This window comes from Sinocyclocheilus anshuiensis, unplaced genomic scaffold (assembly GCF_001515605.1).
Source record: "Sinocyclocheilus anshuiensis isolate Anshui unplaced genomic scaffold, SAMN03320099.WGS_v1.1 scaffold1547, whole genome shotgun sequence".
Lineage (NCBI taxonomy): Eukaryota > Metazoa > Chordata > Actinopteri > Cypriniformes > Cyprinidae > Sinocyclocheilus > Sinocyclocheilus anshuiensis.
The window spans coordinates 227,287-239,870 of NW_015552673.1; the positions used below are offsets into that span (position 1 = coordinate 227,287).

General features: G+C 37.9%; 1 protein-coding gene across 1 annotated transcript in view; it reads right to left on the bottom strand.

Moving 5' to 3' along the window:
* The window catches only part of LOC107667462 (alpha-1,3-mannosyl-glycoprotein 4-beta-N-acetylglucosaminyltransferase B-like), a 146,844-nt gene that overhangs the window by 47,588 nt on the left and 86,672 nt on the right, over nt 1–12,584 (bottom strand). The window contains exons 2-4 of the mRNA XM_016459134.1: nt 10,657–10,836; nt 8,761–8,904; nt 6,978–7,111 (exon numbers count right to left, since the gene is read on the bottom strand). Of these exons, the coding sequence (XP_016314620.1) occupies nt 6,978–7,111; nt 8,761–8,904; nt 10,657–10,836 (458 nt within the window). The remainder of the gene's footprint in view (nt 1–6,977; nt 7,112–8,760; nt 8,905–10,656; nt 10,837–12,584) is intronic.

A 12,584-nucleotide genomic window follows, 5' to 3' on the forward strand; every position in this document is an offset into this window, starting at 1 on the left:
GGCCGAGAGCCGTGGGAACGGAGCGAGGCCGGTGGAGTAATTGCTAATGCACGACACCTGCGCCACTCACCGGTCTCGAGTCCCACGGAGGAGCTCCGGAAGGATAAAAGGAGGAGCTACGACAGTGAAAGACGAGAGAGGACCAGGCCTGGATTTTATTTTGTGTTTTGTGTGCGGCAGTCGTCCGCGAGGGGCTGCCGCTTTACTTTCATTTTGTGTTGGTTTATTTTATTAAAATGTTTAATTGTTCGCCGGTTCCCATCTCCTTCTTCCCGTGACTATGAACTTTGTTACACCTAGAAAAAAAACAGTGAACCACCCCTTTAAGTGTTCAAATACTCTAGAGCTGTTTTGAGGCACTATTAATGTACCCTATTGTGTCAAATGGAGCCAGAACAGTAAAACTCAAGGACAGCGTACGAGGGCATAATGTGAGGATCCAGACACTGTGTCAGTGTTCATGACCTGCCGGACTCATCAAATCCTCATTATTTCCCACAGATCTCTCATGACTAAGTCATTGTTTTCTAAACTATCAGAGTGACTCCTGACACACAGGGAAGAGAACGAGTGATAGATGATGAGGAAACACTTGCAGCAACTTTGGCCAAACCTTTCGATTCCAGAGAAATGGGAATTGCTGCTTTTTCAGACAAATAGGAAGTTTGGGGTTTATAACTTTGTCGCTGGAGTCTGAGTCAAGTCTGAAGTCTATAAAAATGCGACTCCAGTGCGACTCCAGTCCGAGTCACTAACTTGAGTGCACATCTCTGGTTTGATCACAGAACAAAAAGACAGCACTCCAAAAGCCTCTGTCATATGAAATAAATCCTCTTAAATCCTCTTTTCAAAAAAGGGTCGAAAAATGTATGCACGAGATGTGAATCTTGTGTATCCGTGAGACAGTTTATGCTAATCAACAAGATTTTTACATTTCCTGGGGCGGGGGGGCGGACATCCTCAGGACATCCACAATGGTGCTGCTATGGGTGTTTTGAGTGGTTTTCAGATTGTTGTTATTCGGGTGCTAAAGTGTTCAGAGAGGATTTTTAGTGTGTTGCCATCTGGTTGCTAGAGTGTTCGGAATGGTTTTAATGAAGCTTGCTGGTGTTCAGTATCAGAGTGTTCAGAGTGCTTTTTTTGGCATATTGTTTTTCAGCTGCTAAAGTGTTCTGAGTGTTTTTAGCATGTTGCTATTTGGTTGCTGGAGTGCTTGGAGTGTATTTAGCACTGCTGATGATGCTATACAGCATGTTCTAGGTGGCTGCTTACCGGCTCAAGTCAAAAGAGGCCACACCCAAAATGCAATGGTGTACGATCTAATACTTAGAGTCGAGGTTATGAGTGTAACGCCTGGACAAATCAGACACGCAATTATTTGTTATATTTAAAAAATAATCCCTAACACCCCTCACTCAACCAACAAGCCAACTATGAGGGTCTATGTGTCACAGTCTTCAGCTGGTGTGCCCAGGACAGCCACCAGAGGGCACTCCTGTGTCTATTTGTGAGCACATGGCTTGTCATTGTTTTTGTTGGTGCCATGTACTCTCCAGTCTATTGTCTGACCCCGCCCTTCTTGTTCTCATTATTGTTTCAGTTACTCCACCTGTGTCTCCCTCGTTACCATCCTCGTTTGTCTCCCTATTTATTCTCCTTGTGTTTGCAGTCCTGTGCTTCTTCGTTGTCATATGTGGTTGGATGTGTCTGTGTGTTCCTGGTTTGGGCCTGCTCTACCTGTTCTTGTCCTGGCCTTCCCTTGCCTTGCCATGCTGTGCCCTGTTCTGGCCTTCCTGCCTGTTTTTCCCCCTCGGGGTGGTTTTTGTTTATATTTTTTTTACTATTAATATAGAGCCAATTTCCTGCATCTTTGAGTCCTTGCCTCATCTCTCCACCCCGACCGTGACACTATGGACCCTTCCATCGCATCGACAGAACAGACCTCTGGTTACCACAGTAACCAGCTAAACTTTACAACTCAATGGTATTCAGAGAGTTTCACTTTGAACAGAGACATACTGACCATAGAAAACTTTCTTTAATTAATTCATAGACAAACCTTCCTGTGAATGAACATGCATATCCCCAGGTCATTGTGTGTATTATTATTGTTCTTGTATATTGTCTTTTGTATTGTATACTGTTTTATGCATGCTTTATGACAGAATCCCTAGTTATTATAACCTCACCTATACCATGTTTGGTATCTATGAGTTTGTATTTTAATGATCTAAATGAGAGTGTATATTATATGTTGTTACCCATGCAACATATTAGTGTTCTAAGAATCTTTAATAGTTTTGGTATCAGCACCCAATCCATTACATATGCAAAACACCATGCTCGAAGACAAAGAGTCATAAACTTCCCTCCGAAAGTTTAAGTTACCATTGGCTCACCGACCCCATGGAGGAGTGATCTCCACAGAAGTTAAAAGGCCTCACATCCGTGACCTCTCTCTTCTGTCTTCTTGGGTGCTCTTACATCCTTGCCTCTTGGACATCCAGTCCGACCGCGACCCATGGGGCCTCCCCCGCACCGACAGGACATCAAAGTTGCAGCAAGCCATGTCTTCACTTTCCATCTGAGAGAAAACTCTCCCAATCACCACCGAGTCAGAGTAACATCTTTGGAGTTCATCACTCTTCAAACCCGGAAGAACGTGATCGCAATTCCAACACCACCAAACCTTCAAACCATCAAGACTTTCATCCGAGACTGCATCCGGACGCTCGTTGAACAGCCAAGGCAATGCAAGTATCATACATTTAACTAAACGAAACAGAGGTTTAGTATAAGCTGTAGACCCCGTTATAAAACGGCACTGATGGTTTCACTCAGGTGGTTAACTGACTCATTTTCCATAGCTGCATTCTCTAGTTTCTCTTCATTCATCCACTTTAACTCCCCTTTATGTATGAGTGTGCGTGTATGTTTGTTAGACTAGTTTTTTGTGTGTTTAGTTAATAAAACCTTTGTGCACAAATTACATGAGTTGAATTACAGTTTCAGATTCAGCCACTGCTTGTAGATAATCCCTTTAACGATTCCTGATCTTGTTACATGCTCTAATGCAGGGGTCTCCAACCTTTTTTTACACCACGGACCTGTTATATTTTGAAAATATTCTCGCGGACCGGCTGGAGTGGGGTGGGGTTTATATATATATACTGTATATTAGTGGTTCAACAGATCATATTGTGGTTTTTGAGTCACGGAACGGATGATTTTTCACATAAGCAAGAAAAAAATATTTAAAGCACAGAGGATGAGAATGCCGAGAAGGGTTTTTTGACAATTTTATGTGTATGTATCTCAAACGCAAGGAGACGTGAAAGAAGAATTTGCGCACTGTCTGAAACACATCTCTGTGCGTGCTTCAGGTGTGTGCAGCTGCTGTGCACACATTGAAAACAGCGCGTGAGTAACGAATTGATTACTCTTTCGTTTCTTCTTGTGGTTTAAAATCGCTTGAACTTGTAAACTGGCAAATTAATCTGCGAATCACATTCGTGCCGAAGTGTGGGGCCTGGTCCGTACGTATCACGGATCAACTGCGATCTGTTTAACCCCTAATATAGCCTATGACAGATCAGAACAATCATTAATTTACTAATTAGCCCACAACAAACGAAAAAACAGAATAATTAGAACAATCATTAACGCACCAATAAATAACAGAGTGTCATACACATTTGTCCCAGAACGTTCTTGCGGCATGGTAGCAACACTTCCACGGCCCGGTATTGGGCCGCGACCCGGTGGTTGGGAACCTCTGCTCTAATGCACTAGTACTGTAAGAAAGTTATTTTCTATGGCCATGAAAATATAATTTCTTAGAGTTGATATGAATTTACACTGAATGTTCGCTGGACAAAAAGATTAGTTGATGGTAATATTAATTCTGCTACAGATACTACTGGCAGCTGATATAAATAATTGTGATTAATTATAATTAATAGTAATTATTTATATACATTTACCTTTTGAGCTAATTTGCTACATGAGCAATATTAATAGCTATAATATTAATATTAATAGTATAGCCTGCCTTAGCAAACACCACTAGTGTTTCTTGCAATCAAATGAACAGTAAGGAGTTCCTGTGAGACATCAACAAAGCACATCTTTCTCTGCGGTCTGACTTTATGTCAACACATTTGCATCAACTGAAAGCCGAACCATGCTGTATATCAGTGAAACTGACTGGCATGCATCTAAACTGTATATGCAAAGTACATGTAAATGGGTCTGCTTGAATCTGAATAAGTTGCAGGTGTGTGGAAAGCAAAGAAATGTGACAACGAGGAGTACCATACATTTATTCTATTATATTCTATTAACATAACTCACTTACAGACCATGCTTTATTAATGGTCAAGTTCGGTCCCACTTTATTTTAAGGTCCAATTCTCGCTATTAACAAACCATTACGGCTCAAACACACTCAGCAGTGTACAGGATGTCTAGGGCACAATATCCTTGTGATATAATCATTTTAGTGTGGTCAAACACAGGATGATGCTTTACTGCTTTTATCATAAAACATCTGTTAATACACTGTTATCTACAAGAAATCTTTTTCAATGCTCTCATAAAAACTTAATTGGAAATAAAACACTGCCTATAATGATAAATCTCACAGAATTCAGAATCAGGTCCATTTCACCCCCAAATCCAAAAATATCAGACAATATATTTAGCATAAAATGAATATAACTTCACTCTCATCACTATAGTTCCTATAATTATAATTGTTTCATTACACTGTTTCTTTTAACAGTTTTCTCTCTCTGAACTGTAATGTGTATAATGCAGCATAGGAAAAAAGTGGATATTGCCGTGTTTTCATTACCCGTGTCGAAATATGCCTACTTGCCAACTATATTGTATGGGATGGGTTATCAGATTCATACACTAGATGGTAGAGTACACAGTGCATAGTATAAGTGCACAGTGTATAGTATGTCATTTGGGACACAACTTGTGTTAACTGGGCTGTGTACAGACACTAATGACTGAACAGCAGGGCAGTGATGTGTTATTATGTGCTACACAAGCCAGCATTATAATCATTGGGGAAACAGACCTGCAAACAGTACAGTAGCTTCTAAAAGTTACAGACTACTCTTAAAGTAGATAAACTACAATAAAACTACTAGTTTAGAAAAGTCTTTAGCTAAGTAACAAGCTAGTAACAAAAAGTACCTAATTACACCGAAGCAATTTGAGGAACTAATACATCAGATGATATGTTTTTATTTAAGCAATGCCACACAAACAAGACTGTTGTTCCCAAATATCAGCATGGTAATCATTGCTGTGCAATATTTGGAAAAACATCACAAATGCAAGTGTGACATTGATTTATTCAACAATTCAATAAACAAGAAGTTAATACTGAGTAACTTACATTTTAGACACACTTTTAGGCCAACCTTTCACTTTGTTTGGAACTCTCAGGTCGAGCAACAGTTAAAGGTCTTGTATGTAATTTTTTGACTGTACTATAAAGGATAATAATACCATAATATAATTGCAGATATTTAGGAAACATCCTGAGTTCACATGCTTGTTTCTCAGAAAAACAACGCTGCAGCCAGCTATTCTGCTTTTTAAATGTGTGCTCTGTGTCAGAATGTCTGTTTTTGTTCTGGTCGGTGTGATTCCGCACACTACCAATTTACACAATAGGATTTCGACACTCCGGGTTGCCAGTAGTTGGATAACATGTACTGCATACATGGAAGCCAGCAAACTAACTGGATCAGAGATCGCAGATTCTACTTGACCTAAACAGCCTCGGCATCCATCTAAAACCCACTATGACCAGAGGCATATCAAACCGTGGATGAATCAACTCATCAGCTTACAGTGTAAGGCTTGTCGCCTTCGATTGTCATTTATGCTCACTCCTGTTGCGTGTGCTCAATCTGGCAACCGGTGTGAGCATCGAGTCTGAGGAGGAGGGGGTGGGACAAACAATATTTAGAATTTGGACTGCACTACCCATTTAAACCACTAGCTGTCAGTATTACTGTGACGAGTGGGGCGGGGCTGAGAGCTGTGGGGGCGGAGCGAGGCCGGTGGAGCAAATGTTAATGGTTAGCACCTGCATCACACACAGAATAAAAGGAGAAGTGATGACAGTGAAGTGATGACTGAGGGGCTGCTGCTTACTTTTGTTTTGCTGTTTATTTATTTTATTAAAATTTATGTTAAACGTATGCCGGTTCCCACCTCTTTCTTCCCTGAACTCGAACACTGTTACAATTACATACTGTACCTTTAAAGTCAAAGCAAAATTTACCACTGCACATCTCAGAGCAACACTGAGCAGAGGCATTTTGTTGCTGAGTGAATCAGCATTTCGAACTAATTGGTCGGTAAATGATTCAATGATTTACTCTTAAAGAGACTTTTTTTATACACTGGATGAATTTGAATAAATTGGTGTGATTCAGTGACTCACTAATAAAGTCAATCAAAAGTCACTTCTGGCTTCTTTTGGAGCTATATATATAAATCATAATTACTATTGGATCTACTAGAGAAAGCAGGTAAAGTCACGAGAAAACAAGATGTGAGTTACCCACATATGATACATGATTACACAACACACACAGATCACATTTCTGGGTCTCATAAAGGTCTCATTTTAAGGACCAATTTTCACTATTAACTAGTTGCTTATTAGCATGCATATTACTAGCATATTGGCTGTTTATTAGTACTTATAAAGCACATATCAATGCCTTATTCTGCATGACCATATTCTAGATCCCTTACTCCACACCATACCTAAACTTAACAACTACCTTACTAAATATTAATAAGTAGCACATTAGCAGTTTACTGAGGGAAAACTCTTAATTAATAGTGAATATGTGTTCCCTATTGTAAAGTATTACCGAAAAATGCTATATTCTCATAAAAAAATGTATCCATTCTCCATATTCTTGTTGTTATGATCTTACCTCGGCAATGAAGACAACAATCACGCAGTCCTCCTTCTCGGCCGGACTCAGTTCTGACATCAGCGAGCTCAGCGTGTCTGTCAGGTAGGAGTGCACCTCTCTCTTCACACTGGGCACCCCCATCACTATCGACACTGAGAGACAGAGAGACAGTCACTAATGAGCCCCGAGTGCATTCACTTTTGACAGATCCCCACTAAAGCATACTGTACCACTCACACACACACTTCAGCATGCAGAGTCCTGTCTGACTGTGCATTTGCATTTCTAAGAGCTCAGTCCTAATTAAAGCTGGATGGAGAGCCTGCGGGACAGCGAGCGTCTCCTCCCTACCGGGGGCTGAGGCTGTGTTGGACAGCACCCCAGAGAACTGTCCACTCAGACGGGTCAGAGACCCGGACACAGCTGGGCAGAGAGCCGGGACAGGAGATGGAGAGAGGTACGACATCTTTCATGAGTCGGACAGAGAGACCATATTTTGAGCGTGATGACATAATAAGCGTTTGGCAGATATGAGGTAAGAGGATCGCAAAGACCCAGACGATGAAATTAACTTTTTTATTTTCAGCTGCATTTTTTACATTTATGAGGGCATATTTTTCAAACTGCTCTTCCAGGTCTCCAGGCAAAAGGGACATAAATGCACATCAGAGTGTCACTAAAATTGGGTATTACAGGATGATGAGATCATCATGCAAGGCAGATAATAGGAACCACACAACGTACAATAATGTTCAAAAGTTTGAGGTCTGAAAGAAGTCTCTTATGCTCACCACCATCAGCATTTACTTTGGCAAAAATACAGTAAAATATTACTGCAATTTAACATTTTTTTCATTTGAATATATTGTAGAATGTAATTTATTCCTGTGATCAAAGCTGTATTTTCAGCATCATTACTCCAGTCTTCAGTGTCACATGATCCTTCAGAAATCATAACAAAATGCTGATTTGCTGCTCAAGAAGCATTTCTGATTATTATCACTGTCGAAAATGTTGATGTATTTTCTTTCAGGATTCTTTGATGAATAGAAAGCATATATTTGAAATTCATATTGTAACAATGTAAAAGTCTGAGCTGTCATTTTTGACCAATTTAGTTTGTCCTTGCTCTAAAATTTTCAATGTTAAAAATATAACACTAGAGGAAATATAGGTGTTCAAACCTGAAATGTTCAGTGTGTATTCATTCTACTTTTATTACAGTAGGAATGACTATTTATTGTGTTCTTATTGTCGACTGAGAAGGGTAACTAGTACTAATTTAGCAGCCTAAACTGTTAAAGGAATAGATGAACTCTAGATATGGTCCTAACATCACTGTCTGTCATCACATCTTTTTTATCTGTGCTACCTTTTGATCAACTGATTAAAATTAAATAGCAATTTAAATACGAGCTCACAGACCTATAAAAGCCGATATAAACCAACAAATACAGAAGTATTTGTTAACGACATACAAGACATAGAAATAAGAATATGTTAGATGACATATCTCAGCAGATACTGATGTTTGCCGTTTCAGGGTTTTCTTCTGTGTTCAGCGTTAGTCATAAACCGCTTCATGTTAGTCGCACATTCAACAACATTTGCCTCTGAGACAGTGAATACAGAGATTCAACAATATTGCATGAACTCATCTGACAGCAGCAGGTCACTAGAGGCACCAAACCCATATTTTACACTGAATCCGTATAACTAGACAGGCCTGGAGGAGAATGTAACAAAACCTACCAAACGTCACATAGAGAAACTCATTACAGGGCTGTTTTCTCGCACTAACCTCCGGTGCGGCCCTGGCCGATGTGCACGGCCGGCTGGAGGCTGGTCTCTTTGGCCAGCAGGTGCGGCAGATGGTGGAAGATACTGGGCAGCTGAAGAACATTCTTACTGCTGGTCACGTTCCACAGCTTCAGCTTGGTCTCATCTGAATGAGATGACAAGCACACAAAAATATGTGACTATAACAGTCAGCTGGTTTAAACTATTTGCACATGATCTTGGATCCAGTCACTACTGGAGTAGCATACATATGAACCAGTCATATACTTAAAAGGAATTCTCCATCCAAAACACATACATCCACATGCATGACTTTCTTTCTTCTATGGCCAGTTGCATAAAATCCTGTGTGTTAAGACAGTGTCTTAAGAACTAGTCTGACCAGCTAGCAGTTAGCCATCTTATTTTTTGGATTCAACGTATCCGTCTTTATGTAACCGAATTTAATACATATTATCAGTCTTAAAGAAAAAAAAAAATAGATGGCTAACTTGTAAGACTAGTCTAAACCTTTTATGCAACCGGCCCCTGATGACCACGGATGAAAAATTATCTATATCTCTAAATTATCTATATCTCACTTAATGAATCAATGTCTTCTGAAGCAGAATGATAGTTGTGTGTAAAAACAATACTAATATTTTTAACTTCTTTAATTATGGCTTCCTGCTATCTGTCATACATGCTGTACATGTAAACATCAGCACGTTGTGAAGCTTGAGAGAAATGTATTGCAGAAGCACAGAGAACGGTCACTTCTTTAAAAAGAAAAAATGGTTTTATAGATTTAAAAACACAGCCAGGATACAAAAAAATTAAACAACAAAAACCATAAATAGAAATAAAGAAATAAAATCAAAGGATAGAAATAAACATTTTTAAAAACATATGTCTTATTGTTTTTGGGTATTATTGAATTTTAAATTATTGTTGTCTTCAAAATTCTGAGCATTAAAATTAATTAACAGGAAGCAAAGAAAGAGAATAAAGCAGAAGACAAAGAAATTATAACAAAAAAAGAGCTTTGAGTTTATTAAATCTTACTTGCATATGTTTCAATGCTCAGACTTTGTCTTTAGAGGCCTATTCCCTTCATATTTACATTTATACTATATAGCTAATAGAAGTAGCAGCTTAATGATATTCCTAATGAAAAGACATGTCATAAGTAAAAAATAAAAAACATTTTGAAAACACAGCTGACAGCTGGGCATGATGTGATCCTTTATAACTGAACAGAAATTTTTGGCATGGAAACCACAAAATATATGAGTTAAATGCACTTCTCGCACATGCTTCACAATGTGATGTCGCTTATGTCAAACGTATGAGAGTTGGCTGTAAGCAATGGTTATAGATAAAGAAGTTTCAAATATTAGTATTTGTCTCACACACCACTGTGTTCACTTTGTGTGGTTTTTTGAAGCTATGCGATATTTGCTTCCATTACATGACAGACATGGATTTTTTTTTTAAATATTCATTTGTGTTTATCTGAAGAAAGTCATTTAATGTACCCTTTAAAGAGACGGTTTACACAAAAATGTAAATTCTCTCATCATTTACTCATAAATCTGTAAGACTGACTTCTGTGGAATTATACAAAATTTTATTGTTTTTTTTTTGGCGAAATATTTTTGTTGTTTTGGACACCAATGACTTTCATTTTATGGATAAAACAGTTGAAACATTCTTTAAAACACATTCTTTATGTCCCACAGAAAAAAAGTAAGTCAAACAGATTTGGAATGATGTGATCGTGAGTAAATGATGACTACATTTTCATTGTTGGGTGAACTACTCCTTTAATTGTAGCCCTAAAATCAAAGGACAGTGATTGGTTGATATAAAACCATCCTCTGTTGTTCCGGGATGTTGTGGTGTTGCTTAGTCTGACCTGACAGGCTACTCCAGGTGCGGTTGATGTCCCGCAGCGCTTGTTTCTCAGCGATGGCTCGCTTGATTTCGTCCAGCACCAGGTTGAGCTCTTTGGAGCGTTTGAGGTTCTCTTGCTCAGCGGAGTGCAGACGGTCTTTCAGGGCCAGAAATTCTCGCTGGTAAATGTCTACGACATTATCTACAAACAGAAGAGAGAGAACAACACTAATTTGTGAAAAGCTGCAGCTTTTGCTTTTTCTTAACAACTTCTTGCTTTATAACTTATTATAACAGCATTCAATTATCCAGTCAAAAGAACCGTTATGTTATGCATCAATAAATAAAGGCCAATAATTTAACATTGAATAGGAGCATGTTCCTCAGAGGCCTTTATTTAATGGGGTTGTTTTTCTGACGGTAACAAAGATGACGAGTGTAAAAAATGAGAGGATATTTTGAGTCTCCGTTTCTTGTTTTCTGTGCCCTTTAAAGGGCTGAAACTGCACTCGTTTACATTTACTTTACTTTACTTTTAGTCATTTAGCAGACGCTTTTATCCAAAGCGACTTACAAACAAGAAAAAGTAATTAAAACTAAAAGCTAAATCTCTATAAATACTATATATATATATATACTAATTTAAGAAAATAAAATAAATTAAATAAAAATGACAAATGCATACAACAACATTTAAAAACTAAACATTTAAATGAAAACAAAAAAATAGAGCTAAAAACAATTAAAAATATTAAAAGAACAAAAGGTATGAGTATAATAATGATTCTAACATTTTAACATTTAAACACTGGTTTTCTTAGACAGGGGGAGAATAGAAGTGGTGTCGTGTAACCAGCCAGTCATTCATGACATTTAAACACGTGTTTTAGTGAGGTTGCCTGTTTTCTCCATGTCTCGGGTCATAACCTTCCATAATGGGCCGATCAATGTTCCTGACCCCAGAGGTCAACATGCAGAGACAGTTAGTAACACAAACCTGTTCTTTCATCCCTCAAATACAGCTCAAATGTCAAAGTTTAAAGTGCATTTATTATTTAAGTATTTAAAGCATTTAAAGAAATGAAAACTACTGATGGCATGTCGACACACACTCAGATAATGAATCTATAAAAATGTAATGGTATCACTTTAAAAAGGTTCCATTTGTCAACATTATTTAACTACATTAGTTAACATGATCTAACAAGGAAAAATACTTCATTTAAAAAAGCATTTATTACTCTTAGTTAATTACATATACTAACACATTTTTCAAATGAAAAGTTGTTTCTATTAATGCTAGCTGATGGACCTGAGAATAATCAACATTAACAAAGAATAATAAACACTCTAACAAATGTATTGCTCATTGTTAGTTAATATTAGTTAATGCATTAAATATAGTTAACAAATAGAACCTTATTGTAAAGTGTTATTAATGTAATGCTTAATTGTTTTTTTATGTGATACTGACAGCACAAGAACTTTTAGGATGATCAAGCGGTCTCAAACAATCCTGGCATTTAAAAAAAAAAATAATAATAATATACTTACTCTAGATATTATTATTATTATTATTATATTTATTTATTTATTAAAGCGTTATCTAAAGAGTGCATTCATTTAAGAAATTAATACATTTACTGCGGGAATCAGCCTATGAATATCTTACTTACAGTTGTCTCTGTGTATTAAGCTGAGATAGGAGAAAGTATTTTAAAACCAATAAAATTACACACTTCACCTGGTATATAAGATTTCTAATTTTCTCATCTGACTGAGATCGTTTCTTTTACTTCTTTGCTCTAAACACACTCTAGAAACGAAAGAATAATGAGGATTTATGCTTTGCAGGATAATCCTGAGCATGCAGGCTTTTTCTGGGAGAAATGCCCACTCTCAGCGCACAGCCCACACACACACACACACACACACACACTCCGTCATGCC